A 20,447-nucleotide genomic window follows, 5' to 3' on the forward strand; every position below is an offset into this window, starting at 1 on the left:
GGAGTGAAACAGGAGCTCAAGAACATCTTTGGGGGATGTGATAGCGAGGATTTATTTATTTGGTAATGGTTAGACCACATAGCCTCTGAGATCTCTGTAATCTCAGATACTTTAGTTCTATACTTCTAAATCCAAGCGTCTCTATAGATAGGCTTGAGACAAGTGTAAACAAACTCATGATCTCAGAGAAATCTTCAAGTGGCATGTTTCAGTGGTATGCTTATTAAACAAATGCTCATGACAGATTTTCACAACAGCAACAAATGTTATTTCACAACATCTAATCTTCCTTATTCAGGAAAAAAAGACAATAACAAGAACATTAATGGAGTTGAATTATTTTTCATGTTTCCTGGAGGTAAAAACAGTGTCCTCACATGTTTTCCTCTTTTTCCTCATTTTCCTCATTTTGAAGACTATCTGTTTTCATTTTCTTTACCTCCTCTCTGGCTACGTGTCCCCGGAAGGCAGCTTGGATTTTGACAGCAGCAACCTCTTCTTTTTCTTTATCTTCCTCAGAAGAGTCCTTCATTGAAAGTAGAAAAAGTAACAGACTCTTTAAACATGCCGTAGTTTTGATGCCATAAAAATAAATGCATAAAATTTAATCAATTTAGGGATGCAACTATCTGAGATCTGTTGCTTCCTGAGGGACTTTCATATATTGTCACATTGTATATGCACCGAATGGCAAATGCCAAAATAGCAGGCATTTTGTTTTGTCACTCTTTAATATGTCTCAGCAACAAAAGATCATTGCCAACTTTCCTTCCCCCAGAATAGTGCCTATTTCAGTTTCCTTAAATAGGTATTATTTTGGGGGGTTGGGGAGGGACAATAAAGAATCCTTGAGGCATGGTAAAAATGTTAAGAATAAGAATAAATGTTATGTCTAAAAATAATCATAATTACATACAATAAATTAGAATAACTTCTCAATTTCTAAATGATTAGCTAATCAAAGTCATACATTTAAAGTGAAGTGCCAAAGAGAAATCCATTTAGTCCAGTAAAGTCAGTTTTAACATGGTTTGTTGAACTTTGGCACATACCATCTTTTTTTAAAAAAAAAGGGTATAAATTTTTAGGTATAAATTTACAGATAGTAAAATGTATGAATCATTAGTGTACAACTGAATAAATATATAGCTTTTAATATATCTTTAAATATTATAGAAATGATATGTATACACTTTAAAAACTCAAATGTCATCGGCAGTGAAAGCTTTCTCCCCCTATTCAAATCCTGCTCCTGGGAGATACCCATTATTATGAGTTGAGTATCTATATCCTTCCAAAATTTCTGCATATGCAAATATATTCATATGGTATATATATGCCTTTTTATTTTAAAAATGAGATCATGCTAATCACAGAGTTCTGCAGCTACTTTTTCCATGTAACAATTTATCTTGGTTCTCTTTTTCTGTATTATTAGTCAGTGTATAACTCGGCCCATTCTTTTTTTATGACATCATTGTATTATATTATACTGATGTACTTTTATTTAATATTTACTCAATCTCATATTAATGGGTTTCTCAAGCTCCCAGTCCCCCCATTATAAACAATGAGACAAATCTAGCTCAAACTTTTAAATGCAAACAGAATGGTACTAAATTCTTTGAGATGACATCCTAATACAGGCAAATGAAAACACTCAAGTTGGAAATCAATGAGATCCCTATTCAAATTCATGAAAACCTGTGTAAGAGCATCTATGAAAGATGTAGGGAAATAAAACTCCCTTCTTCCTTGACTTCCTGTTACATCTTAATGTTAGGCTTATTGGGTTGTATTGATATAATTCTGGAATAACCTGTACATCTTATAGGGAAAATTCATGCATTACTAGGTAGGAAGTAGGGTATTCCTTGAGGGGATATCCATTCTGGGTGCCAGATACTGGGCAACTACCTGGGACCTGAGACATAAAAAGGAACTCAGAAGTTTGAACTTCGACATTGTAGAGAGTGAGTTTTTTTCCTTATGAGGCCTAGTCCACAAGAGTCTGGACTATGAAGAATATAAACAATCATGTACTGATAAGTGTTTTAACAACTGGCTCTCCAGAAAAAAACAAAGCCCAGATTTGCAGTGTTTGCCATGGTCTTAAAATTCTCATTGTGGATGATTCAAGTTATTAAAGTGACATTACTGAACATGAGCCTGGGTAGAAATGTGCACAATTGTCTCTTGAGAGCTGGCTCTAGCACACCACTGAATATAGGTATCTTTGAGGGTGGACTTCTCTATGTCTTGACTGCTTGGATGTAGTACTTCAGGCACAGAGGTATTTTTGTAGAGAGTTATGCCTGGAAGATGAATAAGCCACATTGTTGTAAAGCCATTATTTTGGCTGTATGTAATTCCCTGTGACTTTTCTTTTGTTATCTCTGAATGTTTGCTATTGTATAGTGGTGACACCATCAATTAGTGAAAAATTCCCAAAGTGGAAGATGAATCTGAAACATCACAACTGGGGCTGTGAGTTCTGTCTGCCCTTCCCCATAGGGAGATTTTCCATCCATGAACAATCTTGAAAAATAAGATTTTATTTTTAAGGGAAAAATGAGTTTTTGATCATAAGAGGCATGGCTGAAAATGATCTACCAGTTATTTTATCTGGATATTATCTTGATGTTAATCTTTATCTGGAGTTTATCTTGATGTTAATTATCTGGAAGGTAAAATCATAATTTTGACAATAAAGATAACAGACATTCATTGGAGTTCAATTTTAAATTGGGTAATATCATTCTTTGTACATGAAAATATCATTCTTCAATAGTACATGAAAAATATTACATACTAAGATGGTGACTGGTGTTTCTTCCTCCTTCCCAGATATCTGAGACTTTTCTTGTTTAGGATCACATTTCTCAGGTGGTTCTTGCTTCTGGACAGACAGGAGAGAGCCAAATTAGCAATGTTTCCAAAATAGCAAAGTCTTATATAAAACTGTTTAGAAGTAATTAAATATTACTTTAAATTACTGAGAAATCGAGGGAATTAAATACTACATATTTATCTTTAATAAGGAAAATACATTAAAACAAGAATAAATAATTAACGCTCTTAAGGGAATATGTGTAAACAAATATTAAAGACCAAATAATTGGCAAAACATTTGATCTGTTGCTTTTGGAATGTGTGTACCACTGTTTTATGATAAAAGTAAACCACTGTTCTATATTAAAAGTTGATAAGATGCTATAATGAATCCTGAACAAAGTATAAAAGAGAGATTCCAATAGTTTCTAAAATAGGAATAAAATAAATGGCATTGTGTTCTATAGTGTGACGTCAAGTTGACTTTTGAGTGAGGTTTATGAATTAAAACTAGCAAAAGAAGGAAGTTTTGCTGTGGAGTTTTGCTTTGATTTAAATATAAAAGGAGAAACCACCTCTGCCTATTTTGACATGGTTATTTAAGTCTTCCTCCCCAAACTAAAGGCATTGCTAATTCACGATTGAAAGAGCTTATTTAACCCATGAAACTGAAATTTAAGAATATGTGCTCTAATCAAATAAAACCTTTAGAATTAAAAAAAAGAAATACCCCAGAATTGCTATGTGATACAAGGATTTAAAATTTTCAACAGTATTACTTTATTTCAATAAAACATGAATACAAATAAAACATGAACACAGAGAATCTAGTAAAATAGAAATAAGCAGAACACACCCATATCTGCAGGTACAAATGGATGGAACTTCACTTTCAAACTCATGTAATAAGTGACAGCTACTTCTTCAGGAAATCCCTCAAATCTACCGGAGAACACCGCCAAAACCTGAACTTTGTTAATTCTTTTCAATTCTAATATCCACTGATGCTTTGTGGCTAACAGTATTAACTCAGTTGTCTACAGCAGTGTTCTCAAATTTTAATGTACCTACGAATTATTCTGGTGATCTTTTAAAAATGTAACTTCTGATGTGTAGACCTTGGGAAGACAATACTTTGAATTTCTTCTTTTTTTAATATTTGTACAAATTTATAGAGTACACGTACAAATTTGTTATAGGCATGGATTGGTGATCAAGTCAGGGTTTTTAGGATGTCCATTACCCAAATAATGTACATTTTACCCATTAACCAATTTCTCATTATTCTCCCCCCTCCCACCTCTCCTCATTTTTTTGAGTCTCCATTATCTATCATTTCATTCTCTATGTCCATTTGAACACATTTTTTTTTAGCACCCACTTACGAGTGTAAACATCTACTACATGTCTTTCTGTGCCTGGCTTGTTTTACTTAAGATAATGGCATCCTGTTTTATCCATGTTGCTGAACAAGACATAACTTCTTTCTTTATTATGGCTGAATTATATTTCATTGTGTATATATCCCGTATTTTCTTTATTCATTCATCCATTGGACTGATATGTAGGTTGATTCCATAATTTTGCTGTTGTGAATGGTGCTGCAAACAACATAAAAATGAAGGTATCTTTTGATGTATTAATTTATTTTCCTTTGGGTAGATACCTAATAGTGAGATTGTTGGACTGAATAGTAGTTTTATTTTTAGTTATTTGTGAAATCTCCATACTGTTTTCCTTAAAGGCTGTACTAATTTATGTTCTTGCCAACAGTGTATAAGAGTTCTCCTTTCTCTATATCCTTGCCAATATGTTATTTTTTTTTTTGTCTTTTTCATAATAGCCATTCTGAGTGGGGTAAGATGATACCTACTGTAGTTTTGATTTGAACTTCTCTGATGATTAGTGATATTGGGCATTTAAAAATATACCTGTTGCACTTGTATGTCTTCTAAAATATCTCTATTCGTGTCCTTTTCCAAGTTCTTTTTACTTTTTCCTTTCCTTTTCTTTTCTTTCTTTCTCTCTCTCTCTTTTTTTTTTTTTTTTTTTTTTTTTGAGACAGGGTCTCACTCTGTTGCCCAGGCTGGAGTGCAATGGCATGATTATGGCTCACTACAGCCTTGGCTTGTGGGCTCAAGTGTTCCTTTCACCTTAGCCTCCCTAGTAACTGGGGACTACAGGTGCACACCACCACGTCTGGCTAATTTTTTGTAGAGATGGGTTTTACCACGTTGCCCATGCTAATGTCAAACTCCTGGGCTCAAATAATCTTCCTGCCTTGCCTCTCAAAGTGCTGGGATTACACGCATAAGCCACCATGTCCAGCCCTTTGCCCATTTTTAATGGGATTATTTATTTGTTGTTGTTGTTGAATTGTTTGACTCCCTTGTGTATTTTGGATATTAGTCCTCTGGTGGATGAATAGTTTGCAAATATTTTCTCCCATTCAACAGCTTGTCTTTTCACTCTGTTGATTATTTCTTTCACTGTGCAGGAGCTTTTTAGCTTAATTAAGTCCCATTTGTCTATTTTTGGTTTTGTTGCCTGTGCTTTTGTTGTCTTAGTCATATGTTCTTTGCCTAGACCAATATCCAGAAAAGTTTCCCCTAGGTTTTCTTCTAGCATTTTTATACTTCTAGGTCTTATGTTTAGATTTTTAATTGATGATGAGTTGATTTTTGTATATGATGGGAGATAGGGATCCAGTTTCAGTTTTCTATATATGGGTCTCCAATTTTGCCAGCACTAATTATCGAAGAGGATGTCCTTTCCACAATGTATGTTCTTACCAGCTTTGCTAAAGATCTGTTGGTTATATGTATATGGGTTTATTTCTGATTCTTCTCTATTCCATTGATTTATGTGTCTGTTGTTATACCAGTTCTATGCTGTTTTGGTTACTATAGCCTTGTATTCATTTGGTGCAAAAGTAACTGCAGTATTTTTCTACTGAAATAGCAAAAACCGCAATTACTTTTGCACCAACCTATAATATCATTTGAATATCATTTAATAATGTGATATCTCCAGCTTTGTTTTTCCTGCTCAGGATTGCTTTGGCTATTTGGACTCTTTTTTGGTTCCATATGAATTTTAGGATTGTTTTTCACAATTCTGTGAAAAGTGAGCTGGTATTCTGATAGGGATAGCATTGACTCTGTAGATTGTTTTGAGAAAAAGTATGGTCATTTTAAAGATATTAATTCTTCTGATCCATGAGCCTGGGATGTTTTTCCATTTGTTTGTATCATCTTCAATTGCTTTCATCAGTGTTTTATCGTTTTTCTTGTACAGATTTTTCACCACCTTGGTTGCATTTACTCCTTGTTTTTTAAAGCTATTATAAATGGGATTGCCTTCTTGATTCTTTTCTCAGTCACCTTGTTATTAGTGTATATAAATGCTACTGATTTTTGTGCATTGATTTTGTATCCTGCAACGTTAATGAATTCTTTTAAAAAATCTAAGAGTTTTCTAGTGGAGTCTTTAGATTTTTCTAGATATGATTATATTGGGAGTCAGGCATGGTGGTTCATGCCTGAAATCCCAGCACTTTAGGAGGCCAAGGCAGGATGATCACTTGAGACCAGGAGCTGGAGACCTGTTTGGACAACATGGCAAAACTCCATCTTTACAAAAGACAAAAACATTATTCAGTGTGGTGGCACGTTTGTAGTCCTAGCAGCTTGGGAGCCTAAGATGGGAGGATCCCTTGATTCCAAGAGGCCAAGGCTACAATGAACTATAATCACACCATGGCACTCCAGCCTGGATGACAGAGTGAGACCTCATTTCTGAATATATATTCATATATATATATATATATATATATATATATATGTATATACAGCAAACAGAGATAAGTGACTTACTCTTTTCCAATATGGATGTTTTTTATTTCTTTCCTTTGCCTCATTGCTCTGGCTAGGACTTCCAGTAGTATGTTGAATAGGAGTGGTGAAAATCCTTGTCTTGTTCCTGTTCTTTGGGGAACTGCTTTTAATTTTTTCTATTAGATATAGTATTAGCTGTGGAATTTTTGTATATGGCATTTATTGTTTTGAAGTATGTTCCTTCTATGCCTAGTTTGTTGAGGATTTTTATAATGAAGTGATGTTGAATTTTATCAAATGCTTTTTCTGCATATGATTTTTGTCTTTCATTTTGTTGATGTATCACATTTATTGATTTACAGATGTTGAATCATCCTTGTATCCATGGTTTAAAACTGATTTTATCATGGTGTGTTACCTTTTTGATGTGCTGTTGGATTTTGTTTGCTAGTATTCTGTTATAGATTTTTGCATCTATTCATCAGGAATATTGGTCTGCAGTTTTCTGTTTTTGTTGGGTTCTTGTCTGGTTTTGGTATCAGGGTGATACTGGCCTCATAGAATGAGTTTAGGGAGAATCCATTCTTCTCAATTTTTTGGAATAGTTTCAGGATTAGTTCTTCTTTGTATGCAGAGCTGGGTAGAATTTGGCTGTGAATTCCTTAAGCCTGGCCTTTTATTTTGGTGGTGATGATGGGGGCAGATTTTTATTACTGTATCAATCTTACTACTTGTTATTGGTCTGTTCAAGTTTTCTATTTCTTCCTGATTCAATCTTGGTGGGTTGTATGTTTCCAGGAATTTATCTATTTCCTCTATGTCTTCTAGTTTGTGAGTGTATAATTGTTCATCATAGTCTCTGATGACTGTTTATGTTTCTGTACCATCAGTTGTAATGTCTTCTTTTTCATTTCTAATTTTGTTTATTTGGGTCTTCTCTCTTCTTGGTTAGTCTAGCTAGCCATTTATCAATTTTATTTATCTTTTCAAAGAACCAATTTTTTTGGTTTGTTAATCTTTTTGTATTGTCATTTTAGTCTTCATTTAGTTTTGTTCTGATCTTTGTTCCCTCTTTTTTTCTGCCACTGTTTGGTTTGTTCTTGCTTTTCAAGTTGCTTGAGGTTCATCTTTCAACTGGTAATTTGTAGCCTTTCTACATTTTTGATGTAGGCATTTATTGCTATCAACTTCTCTCTTAGCACTACTTTTTCTGTATACCATAGGTATGTTGTTTCCAGTTTTAATTTGTTTCAAACTTTTAAAAAACTTTCTTCAAACTTTAAATTTGTTTCAAACTTTTCAAAAATTTCTGTCTTGATCCAGTAGACCTTCAGAAGTACGTTGTTTAATTTCCATGTATTTGTACTATTTCCAAAATTCCTCTCAGTATTGATTTTTAGTTTTATTCCACTGTGGTCTGACAAGATACTTTATACTGACTTTAAAAAATTTGTTGAGACTTATTTTGTGCCCTAACATTATTTGGTCTATTTTTGAGAATGTTCCATGTGCTGATGAAAATAATATATATTCTGCAGTTGCTGAATAGAATGTTCTGTAAATGTTGTTAGGTCCATTTGTTTAAAGTCAAATTTAAGTTCAATGTTATGGCATTACTTCATTCTCAAACTGCTATGAAAAAATACCTGAGACTGGGTAATTTATAAAGAAAAGAGATTTAAATGACTCACAGCTCTGCATGGCTTGGGAGGCCTCAGGAAACTTACAATCATGGTGGAAAGCACCTCTTCACAGGATGGCAGGAGAGAGAATGAGAGCAGGGCAAAGGGGGAAAAGCTCCTTATAAAACCATCACACCCATGATTCAATTACCTCCACAAGGTCCCTCCCATGATATGTGGGAATTAGGAGAACAACAATTCAAGATGAGATTTGGGTGAGGACACAGCCAAAGCATATCATTTGGCCCCAGTCCCTCCAAAATCTCATGCTCTCACATTTCAAACACAATCATGCCTTTCCAACAGTCCCCCAAAGTCTTAACTCATTCCAGCATTAACCCAAAAGTCCAAGTTCAAAGTCCTATCTGAGACAAGGCAAGTTCCTTCTGCTTATAAGCCTGTAAAATCAAAAGCAAGCTAGTTACTTTCTGGATACAATGTGGGTACAGGCATTGGGTAAATACACCTGGTCCAAATGAGAGAAATTGGCCAAAACAAAGGTGGTACAGACCCTATGCAAGTCTGAAATCCAATAGAGCAGTCATTAAACCTTAAAGTTTCAAAATGATCTCCTTAGACTCCATGTCTCATATCCATGGTATGCTGATGTAAGGGGTGGGCTCCCATGACCTTGTCAGCTCCACCCCTGTGACTTTGCAGGGTATAGCTCCCCTCCTGGCTGCTTTCATAGGCTGGCATTGAGTGTCTGCAGCTTTTCCATGTGCACAGTGCAAGCTGTTGGTGGATCCACCATTCTGAGGTCTGGAGGATAGTCACCCTCTTCTCATAGCTCCACCAGGCAGTGCCCCAGTGGGGACTCTGTGTGGCTGCTCCGACCTCACATTTCCCTTCTACACTGCTCTAGCAGAGGTTCTCCATGGGGGCTCTGCACCTGCAGCAAAATTCTGCCTGGATATACAGGTGTTTCCATTCTCCTCTGAATTCTAGGTGCAGATTCCCAAACCTCAATTCTTGGCTTCTGTGTACCCACAGGCTCAACACCACATGTAAGCTGCCAAGGTTTGGGGTTTGCACCATCTGAAGCAATGGCCTGAACTGTACATTGGCCCTGTTTAACCACGGCTGGAGCTGAAGCAGCTGGGACACAGGATACCATGTCCCAAGGCTGCAGAGAGCAAGACAGCCCTGGGTCTGGTCCAGAAAACCATTTTTTCTCTCTTAGGCCTCCAGGCTTGTGATGGGAGGTTGCTGTGAAGGTCTCTCACATACCCTGGGGACATTTTTCCCATTGTCTTGGTGATTAATATTTGGCTCCTCATTACTTATGCAAATTTCTGCAGCCAGCTTGAATTTTTCCCCAGAAAATGGGGTTTTCTTTTCTATTGTGTCATCAGGCTGCAAAATTTCTGAACTTTTGTATTCTGCTTCCTCTTGAATGCTTTGCTGCTTAGAAATTTCTTCCACCAGATACCATAAATTATCTCTCTCAAGTTCAAAGTTCCACAGATCTTTAGGGAAGGGGCAACATGCTGCGAGTCTCTTTGCATAGTAAGAGTGACCTTTACTCCAATTCTCAACAAGTTCCTCATCTCCATCTTAGACCACCTCAGCCTGGACTTCATTGTCCATATCACTATCAGTATTTTGGTCAAACCCATTCAACAAGTCTCTAGGAAGTTCCAAACTTTCCAACATCTTCTTGCCTTCTGAATCCTCCAAATGGTTCCAACCCCTGCCTGTTACACAGTTCCAAAGTTGCTTCCAAGTTTTGGGTATCTTTACAGTAGTGCCTCACTCTCTGCAGTACCAATTTTCTGTATTAGCTAGGCCACATTGGCTCATACCTGTAATCTCAGTAATTTGGGAAGCAGAGGTGGATGGATCACTTGAGGCCAGGAGTTTGAGACCAGCCTGGCCAACATGGTGAAAATATAAAATACAAAAATTAGCTGGGTGTGGTGGTATGTACCTATAATTCCAGCTACTTGGGAGGCTGAGGCAGGAGAATCGCTTGAACCTGGGAGGTGGACGGTGCAGTGAGGTGAGATTATGCCACTGCACTCCAGCCTGGGTGAGAGAATGACACTCTGCCTCAAAAAAAACATTACTGTATTAGTCTGCTCGTACACTGTTATGAAGAAATACTGAGACTGGGTAATTTATAAAGAAAAGAGGTTTAATTGATTCACACACACTTCTGCATGGCTATGGAAGCCTCAGAAAACTTACAATCATGGTGGAGGGCATCTCTTTACAGAGTGGCAGGAGAGAGAATGAGAGTTGAGCAAAGGAGGAAACGCCCCTTATAAAACCATCACCCCTACAATTCAATTATCTCCCACTGCATCCCTCCCACAACATGTGGGGATTGTGAGAACTACAATTCAAGATGAGATTTGGGTAGGGACACAGCCAAACTATATCAGTTACTTTGCTGATTTTCTGTCTAGATAATCTGTCTAATGTTATGAGTGGGGTGTTGAAGTCCCCCACTATTATTGTATTTCAGTCTACCTCTGTCTTTACACATAGTAATTTTTTAAAATGAACTGGTTGCTCCAGTGCTGAGTGTGTATATATTTACAATTGTTACATCCTCTTGCTGAACTGATCCCTTTTTCATTATAAAGTGAACTTGTTTGTTGTTTTTTACTGTTTTTGACTTAAACTGTTTTTACCGAATATCACTATAGCTACTTCTGCTTACTTTTGGTTTCTGTTGGTCTGGAATATGTTTTTCCACCTCTTTACTTGCAGTCTATATGTTTTTACAGGTAAGGTAAGTTTCTTATTGGAAGCATATAGTTGGATCATGTTTTTTTTTTTTTTTTAAAAGAAATTCATTCAGCTCATCTATAGCTTTTATGTTGAATATTTCATCTATATATGTTTAAAGTTATTATTGATATGTGAAGTTTTGTTGCTTTTGTCATATTGTTAATTGTTTTCTTGTTATTTTATATATTATTTGTTTCTTCTTCTCTTACTGTTTGTCATTGTGGATTGGTGGAATTCTGTTGTGGTGCCATTTGGTTCATTTCTCTTCCTCCTTTGTGTGACTGCTTTAACATTGAGTTTTATACTTTCATGTGTTTTCATGATGCTAAATGCCATCTTCTGGCTTCCAAGTTGAAGATTTATTTGAACATTTCTTGCAGGACAAGGCTAGTTTGCTTGTTTGGGAAATACTTTATTTTTCCTTCATTTCTGAAGGTTAATTTTGCTGGATATAGAATTCTTGGCTGATAGTTGTTTTCTTCCAGCACTTTGAATCATCATTCCATTCTTCCTGGCCTGTCAGGTTTCTGCTGAGAAATACAGTTACCAGTCGGATGGGTTTTCCCTCTAAGTTGATGTTTTTCTCTTGCTGTTTTTAGAATTCACTCTTTGACTTTAGATAGTGCTGTGGTGAAACCTGTGTATGTGTGTGTGTGTGTGTGTGTGTGTGTGTGTGTATGTGTGTGTGTGTGTATGTGTGTTGTATTTGTTTGGGGAATCACTGTGCCTTTTATATCTGGATGCTTAAATCTCTTGCTAGACTTGCAAAGTTTTCATTTTTATTACATTAAATAGGTTTTCTAAACCTTCTGATCTTTATGTCCTTAGGGATACCAATAATTCAAATATTCAGTTGCTTTATGTTATCCCAAATGTCTTACAGGCTTTTTTTATTCTCTTTTACTTTTGTCTAACTGGATCGTTTCAGACCTGTATTCAAGTTCTAAATTTTTTTTGTTCTACTTAGTCTAGTCTATTGTTAAAGCTTTTGAATATATTTTGCATTTCCTTCAATAAATTCTTCAATTCCAGAATTTATGTTAGAGTTTTTTTAAAATAAAAATCTATCTCCTTGAATAATTTTTCATTTATATCCTCAATTGTTTCCCTGAGTTCTTTGTATTGGTTTTCAGATTTCTCTTGCACCTCACTGACCATATTTAAAAACCAATATTTTTAATTCCTCACCTGAGACCTCAAGAATTTCATTTTGGTTATGATCTATTGCTGAAGAATTGTGTTCATTCTGGGGTGTCATATTTCCTTGTTTTTCATGTTTCCTGTGAGACTCTGAATTTCTATCAAGTTTCCAGTTGATGCCAATAATGCTGATACCACACAGCCTTTTTCAACCAGGATTCATTATCTAAGTCATAGAACACAGAGAATGTTTTCAGTGCCTCTTTTCTCAATTTTCCCAAGGATGGTACACAACCAGAACCATTCTAGATACAAAGCAGGGCACTGATTCCTTATATGCAATTAGTGCCTTTGGTTTAGGGCTTAATCTTTTTTTGAGGAAACTCGGTTGAGAAAGTTGTCTTTGTAAAGCTGCTAAAGAGAAATATAGGCTCAGGCGCTGAAAAAACTAGCTTTATAGAGAAAACTATACCATTACCATCTTTAATTATAATTAGTCTTTTGTAATATATCACTGATAATGAAATGATTGGACTAATAGTGTTTTGGTCTATGAAATAGACTATTTAACAGACTATTCATAATATAGACTATGAAATAGACTATTCACCTATTAATTCAGTAATTATTTGTTGAGTACCTGCTATTGTTAAGCACTGTGATGCTGAAAACATTTGAAGAATAAATAATGAAATAATTATTCATAACTTGCAAGCACTTTCTTCCTGTTGATCATTGTTAAACTTAAGTGAAATATCTGTACATGACTCAGATACTTTAGAAAAAAATTTTCATAAAAAAATCCCAGACCAATTAAAAAGATTTAATAAGTTATTTGTGATGCCTCCTCACATAATTCTCACAATTCTGGGGATAGCCTAATAATTGCTAGCCATTGAGAGAGAGAAGAAATAGCCAAATCCAATAGCTTCAAAGGACCATACCTCAAATGCATGATTATTATAGAAGCGGTCGTCTACCTTACTCCCCCATTCTGCTGGATCAAAGTTGGTTTCTAAATAATAAAAATATAATAACTTCAGATTTATTTGAATGCATTAAGGTAAATATAGAATAGTAACACAAATATAAGTTTCTTGTTTCAAATTACAGGTTCTTTACTGACAGTCCAAAATCTTGTTGACATAGTACATAGCCTAGCACTGCAGACATTAGCAGTGATCATTAAATATACAATTACCAATTGAACATTGGATGACCCTTTGGGGATACTTAGAACAGCACCAAAAACATAATTTCTGCCTTGATAGAATTTATAATAAAATGGGAGAAAGAACAAATGCCAGTACTTAAATATAAATGTTGACACTTAGAACATGCATTAGTAAACACAGAAAAATGTATAAAACTAAATGCTAAGTTGTCAGAAAGTTTGGAAAAGTGAAGGATGAAAGAAACTTTTAAAAATAATATGTAGACAGTTGACATAGACAAAGACAGATATTTATTTTTAAACAATTTTTTCTTTAACTTTATAGTATGAAAAATTTCAAACTTAGAAAGTAAATAGGATAAGAAACTCCCATGTGCATACTGTCTAGATTCAATTATCAACCCGTGATTTACTTTGTTTTATCTGTAACCCTTTCTTCTGATTATTTCTAAACCAACCCCTTGCATCCTGTTATTTTATCTACAATTACTTATTTCAGAATGTATCTCAATATATACTTTAAAAATATAACCACAACACCATTATCATACTTCAAAATACTAATAATATCAATAATTCCTCAATATTATCAATTATTCAGTCAACTATCCAAATTTCTACCATTGTCTTATTTATCTGTTGGTTCAAATCAGGATCCCCAAAATGGGGATGCACAGCCCTTTGTTATGTCTTTTAAATTTCTTTTAAAGATCCCTCAGTCCGATTCTTTCCTTGCAATTTATTTGTTGATGAAATTAGGTGATTTTCCCTTTGGAGTTTTTCATAGTTCAGATGTTTCTGACTATCCCCATGGTGGCTTTAACAAATTCTTCTGCCTTTCAATTTCCTGCAGACTGGTATTAGATGTTTAGGTTTGATCTGATGTGGGTTTGATGGTTTGATTTTTTCAGCAAGTATACTTGATTGGTAGTGCTGTGTAATTCTGTCATAAAATTTATAATATGTGGTTACTCTTTTATAATTTTTATTGGCCCCCTGATGATCCTTGCTTAGATCATTTTTTTTAGGGGTTGTGAAATGGTAATGCTCTAATTTGATCAATACTTATTTATTTTCTGGAGTACTCATTAAGGAGAACTTTTCCTCATCAACTGTTTGGTTACTCTGAAGAACAGTTCTTACAGGAAAGAAAGGTTAAAGGTTTGGTTCTTTCCTTTTATTTACCAGTTTTCAGAATAATCAGTTGAATTCCTAGAATCCTTTAAAGATGACCAATGAATGTTTTTTTTAACAACCACAAATTCACAAATGTTTAAGAAAATGGATGCATTTCAATCCAATGCACACATTATTCTTATTATTGATGCTCTAATTGTCAAACATTTGTCCAGCGGTAGCTTATTCAGGTGCTCAAATGTTCCTGAGTCCCTTGGAAACACCTCTAGTAATCTTTGATAGCATCTGTCTTTTCTGGTATGGCAAGATGTTCAGCCTAATCTTGTATATTTCCTGCCAAGTTCATGAAATTAGCTTGTTCTCCAGGAAGCCTTCATTCCTGGGAATGGTATTTAGAGATGACAACCTAGAAGCTAGGTGCTCACTGGTACTGGGTTGGTCATTGTTTTGAGGCCTTTAAGTACAAAGCCAGAAAATACTTCTTTCATTTTTCAACGAGAGAAAACATGAGGTCACACTGATATTTTTCAACTCAAATTTAGGATTACAGGATTTTATTAACCTCTTTCATTTTCTTACTTGAATGTCACTTTTCCTATACTAAAAATCTTATTCCTAATAATACTAGCTTAGTTGCTTACTTGCTTTGTTCTACAATATATAACTTCATTTTGTTTTTAGGATATAGGCACTAGGCATGCACAAATTATTACATTTTAATATCACTTGAAATAATTCCTTTCGGTGTGTGTATGTCACTCAGTCAATACTAGTTAGGCTCATGTTTCACTTTGCTTTTACAGTTTAGAAATTGCTTAAAAATTTTTAAATTTAAAATTATAACTATGCTAAACTTTTATGACTCCAAATTAAAGATATTTTATATCATGTTCCCTCTACTGTGTTCACTTTCTCCTAAAGGTAAATGTTAAGTTTTTAAAGATTTACTCTTCCATTTAAAAATATAATTGAAGCCGAGTGTGGTGGCTCACTCCTGTAATCCCAGCACTTTAGGAGGCCAAGGCTGGCGGATTTTTTGAGTTCAGATGTTTGAGACCAGCCTGGGCAACATGGTGAAACCCTCTCTCTACAAACAAAACAAAGCAAAACAAAAATTAGCCCAGTGTGGTTGTGTATGCCTATAGTTGCAGCTACTTGGGAGGCTGAGGTGGGAGGACTGCTTGAGCCTGGGAGGTTGCAGTGGAGCCACAATTGTACCACTGCACTCCAGGAGTTTGAGAACAGTCTGGATAATATAGTGAGATTCCCGTCTCTGTTAAAAAAAAAAATAGTAGCACATTAAGCACACTTTTTCTCATCTTGCTGTTTTCACTGAACATGTCCTGAAAGTTACTCCATAGTATCACCTATAGTATCATCAAGTGACCTTTTTCATTTTTGAAAACAGTAATATATATTATTCAGTTGTGTACATGTACTATATTCACTCAACCTCCTATTATGGATATTTGGATTGTTTCTACAAAGAATAGTGCACTGAAAAATGTAAAAGTGGAACTTCTGGGTCAAAGATTAAATACATATATAATTTTGGTAGGTATTGCTAAGTTTCCCTCCTTGAAATTATGGCATTTTGCTTATCCACCAGCAATGTATATAAATGCTTATTATCCCACAGCACTGCCTACAGAGTATGTTGAGTTTTTGCCAATATAATGGAGGGATTGTTATTGCTAGGTCAGTGCAGTTTTGATTTGGATTTCTATTATTATTAATTATGAATTAGTTTGAATATATTTTTGTAAGTGCCATTCGCATTCATTTTTGTGTGAACTGTTTGCTCATATCTCTTGACAATGTTTTCTATTGGGTTCTATAAGCCTGTAACACACTGTTTTTTTTTTTTTTTTTCAAACTATTTATTAGGGCTATTAACCCACTGGGACATAAATTACAAATATTTTTTCTGTTTGTCTTTTGTAGTTTTGTTTTCCTCACAGTGCTTTTTCTCATGTAAAAGTTTGCTTTTATGTTGTCAAATTATAACAATCTTTTCCCTAATTGCTTCCAAATTTTTGAAGCAACTAAAGCAATTTAGCTAGCAAAACTTTTTCTTCTCTTACAGAGAGATTCATCCATATTTATCTGTACAGTTTCTTTTAAAAAATATTTATATACTCGACTAATTTGGAATTTGTCCTTGTGTATAAGAAATTGATCCAATTTTATCTTTTTCCTTTTTAATCTCAAAATAATTTAATAAAAGAGTCCATCTTTTTTCTAGTGACCTGAAATACCACTTAAATCATATACTAACATGTTTCCTGTCACAAAAATAAAAATGAAGACTAGTAACCACCTATGATGAAGGCTGGCAAGAGAATTCTTGCACTGTGTGGGAGACTGAGCTAGTGGTCTATAACGATTGTTTTTTTTTTTTTTTTTTCCTTTTTGAAGAGACTGAATTCTGAAACTTATATCATCTAGATAATTTGCCCATGGGTGTAATTGGGTGTGGTGCTTACAATTTTTTCAAATGGTTTTACCCATTGTTTATTAGAGAGCTAGTGTCCTGAGACCGTTAATCTGAAACATTTGCTTTAATTACTGTGATCTGATAACAATGACGCAAATGTTTTTATGATGGGATGTTTCTCAGTTCTAAAATTAAATAAATGACTAAAGACTTTTTACTGCATGAATTTGCAGTTAATCTTATAATAAAACAAATGTTCATTACAATTCACCTCTTTTTCCAAAGAATTTTATTCTTTTCCCCCTTCCAACTTTCGTTTTACGTTCAAGGGATGCACATGCAGATTTGTTATATGGGTAAACTCTATGTCGAGGGACTTTGGTGTGGAGACAATTTTTGTCACCAGGGTAATCAGCATAATGATTGATAGGTAGTTTTTCAATCCTAACCCACCTCCTACCTCTACCCTCAAATAGGCCCCAGAGTCTATTGCCACATAATTTCTCTTAATAACGTTCCTCTTCTATATATAGTTTATCAAATGTTTTCAGTGGAAAATATTTAAAGTGTCAGATTGTGCAACAAATATTCACACTGACCGGATATGGAAAAGACCAGCAACATTCAGGAAATTGGCAGAGATTCTGAGCTCTGCGAGGGCAGGGCAAAAAAAGCAAGCGGGTGGAGCTATGAAGTGTGTATGGGAGTTGCTTTAATTTTACCCTTGTGCTAGGTTTTCTTCCACTATAAAATGATTACAATAGAATGTTTGTTTGCTTGTGCCTATTTCTAGTCACCTTTACCACTCCATTGGAATACTGTAATAAAAAGTAATGATGACAAGAGTTTACATAAAATGGATGTTCTAATCAAGAATGGCTTTCTGAGGGTTGGGGCGGGGGTCATGGGAGTGGGGAAAGGGACTCACTTTGTTGCCCAGGATGGAGTGCAGTGGCTATTCGCAGGTGTAATCATAACTTACTACTCTTCTGAACCCCTGGGCTCAAGTGATCCTCCTGCCTCAGCCCCTGAGTAGCTGCTGCTAAAGGTGTGCACCACCATGCCTGGCTAAGGATAGGTTTTTAGTACAAAACTGGTCAAGCCCTGACAGTCATAAACCTTCATGGTTGGGGATTTAGAAATTTTATTTATGGGAGTGACGGGACTTTGCTTTGGCTTTCAACCAAAGAGTTATTGTTAGTGGGGATCTTGGCATCTGTGCAGGATGGGACTTAGCATAAAGAATAGAAATTACCTTTCCAGGCTGGCAGTCCAGCTTTCAAAGCATTTTTTCTGTGCCTTTATTGCAGAACAGTTTCATATACCCTAGCGAATATCAGTTTATTTAAGGAGTGCAGAATTCTTTTTGCAGCACTTATAATACTTTCAAATGAAAGGAATCAAAATGGAACAGACAACCATCTCAAGAATAATAGTCAACTGCCAGGGAGACACGGGAACAGTGTGCTGGAATGTGGTGAGGGTAGACTGCATGATCTTTTGTCCCCCCACTGAATTCTCCAGAGAAATGTATGCTCTTTTGAAGTTACCTTCCGCACTGTATGTCTGTAAGAAATACAATGAAGGTCTGAATAATGAACTGGTAATCTTCCATAATGTGAAACTGACTTAAGAGAACATATCACAGAGGTACATACTGTTTCAAAGAGCAAGAACTGTTATCTGAAACTCCTTGCCTCATAAAGGCTTTCTGCAGAATGGAGATGGTCTTAAGCAAGTTTTACCATAAACAAAGGCTTAGTCTCCTATTTTAAAAAGTGACTACTTTTAGAAAGCTTACTCTCTCTTTTCTCTAGAAGGCTCTCAAAATATGCTGCTGCAAAAGCTGGTATATTGTCCGGTTGTTCTCTCAGAATCTCGCGTGTCAGCCCTTCAAGAAGATTCCCAAATCCTTGTGGAATTCGATAGTGGGTGTTGGAGAATGGAATCGACATCTTCTTGGTAAGAACTGCCTGTGGAACCTAAAGATTCATTAAAGAGTACTGTCTTTAAATTTGTCTGATTTTACTTATATAACCACAACTATGCCAAAGAATTATTTCTGAGACCCACATTTTTTGGACTTGAATTCCTTTTTTCCCCAACACAAACCAAGTCCATTCATTTCTTCCAAAGAGTTTTAATTCTGCATTATGAATTAGAATAATACAAATACAGACCCATTCACTAGGGCAAATCTTTTTTTAAACACTACAAAAAAAATCACAATTTCAATATGACTTTTTCTCTCTTTACCTTTGGTATTCTCAAAAGGTAAGGGTAAATTTTTACTATCACACAGAAATTTAGAGAGAATGATTGTTAAAAAGTTAAATTGAATTCATTATCAATTGCTGAGAATACCCTCTTTGAAGTATATATATATATACATATATATAATTAAAGAGTAGAAATTAGTCCTGGTTCTAGAAATCAATTTGTTGAATGAAGAAGTTGCACAGTCTTTCCCTTTGCTGCCACTTCTGAAGCATGACCCCATAATGCTTTGAACACCTTTGTACTGTGGAATGGGGTTGTGCGTGCCTAGGTGTGAGGGAGGGATGGGATGGGATGGGATGGGGGTGTGTCATGATTTTGAAATCCCAGCCTCTAAAGTTTTGGGATTCTTATATTTTCCGGTTTCTTCTTGACCAGACTATCTCTTCCTGTCTTGGAATACAAGGGCTAGATTAAGGGTAGCTGCTAAGCAGAGGGTTGAGCTACTGAGTATGAAAAGAATCCTCAGGGACTCGGCCTGTTAATGTGAGAGTGCGTGTCAGTGAGGAATAGAGACAGAGGCCATGGTAGGGGTCCAGGTTAGGGGAACTAGACGGTTTAATGAGGCTCAGTCTATGGAGGGTTCTCGTTTCATCGTTTTTTTTTTCTTTGAAACGGTGTCTCTGGCCTCGAACTCCTGGACTCCAGCGGTGTTCCCACCTCACCCTCCCGAGCAACTGGGATTACAAACGCGCGCGACCACGCCAAGCTCCTCTCTTTTGCTTTTTCTGAGAGCAGGAGATGGGGGTATTGAATCATTCTAGGGCGGTGAGGACTGGCGAGACCGTGAACCAGTGTAGTCAGAGGAGGGAGGGCGGAGGGGGCAGACCCGTCTAGTCGAGGGCAAGACGTTGAGGACCCGGGATTTCAGACTCGCGCCGAATGGGCTGCCTCTAGGTTGTGTCTGGGATGCTGAGAGAATACGAGAGACAAAGGGAAAAGGGGAAGTTTTGGTGTCGGAGAGCAAGTAGGGAAGCGGCCTCACCTCCTTTCTCTCCCAGCTGGTGCCACTGGTTCCGGTTGTTTTTCTCGTTGCTAGGTAACCGTTTTTTCTTTTAAAAAAAAAAAAAACTACGGCGGCCGGGAAGGGGCGAGCACGGCCCCGCCCTGCGGTCGCTGGAGGCTTGGAGGACTGCAGGGCCTGAAAAGGGTGGAGCCGACCTCGCCTCCGACAGGCCCCGCCCCTGCCAGGC

General features: G+C 36.0%; 2 protein-coding genes across 2 annotated transcripts in view; one reads left to right on the plus strand and one right to left on the minus strand.

Moving 5' to 3' along the window:
* Positions 1-27: 27 nt before the first annotated feature.
* On the minus strand, positions 28-20,385 carry SPA17 (sperm autoantigenic protein 17). The gene is made up of 5 exons (XM_032285094.1): positions 20,240-20,385; positions 18,779-18,959; positions 13,174-13,244; positions 2,813-2,899; positions 28-526 (listed from the first exon to the last, which is right to left on the minus strand). Exons 2-5 carry the CDS (start codon positions 18,930-18,932, stop codon positions 374-376), a joined length of 465 nt encoding a protein of 154 aa, XP_032140985.1. The 5' UTR covers positions 18,933-18,959; positions 20,240-20,385; the 3' UTR covers positions 28-373.
* SIAE (sialic acid acetylesterase) overlaps positions 18,863-20,447 on the plus strand; it is a 37,458-nt gene continuing 35,873 nt past the window's right edge. Inside the window, exon 1 of the mRNA XM_032285093.1 lies at positions 18,863-18,939. The gene's annotated coding sequence lies outside the window, so the exon portion shown is untranslated. The remainder of the gene's footprint in view (positions 18,940-20,447) is intronic.

The sequence above is a fragment of the Sapajus apella genome, unplaced genomic scaffold (genome assembly GCF_009761245.1).
Source record: "Sapajus apella isolate SASKATOON/1434 unplaced genomic scaffold, GSC_monkey_1.0 scaffold16, whole genome shotgun sequence".
NCBI lineage: Eukaryota > Metazoa > Chordata > Mammalia > Primates > Cebidae > Sapajus > Sapajus apella.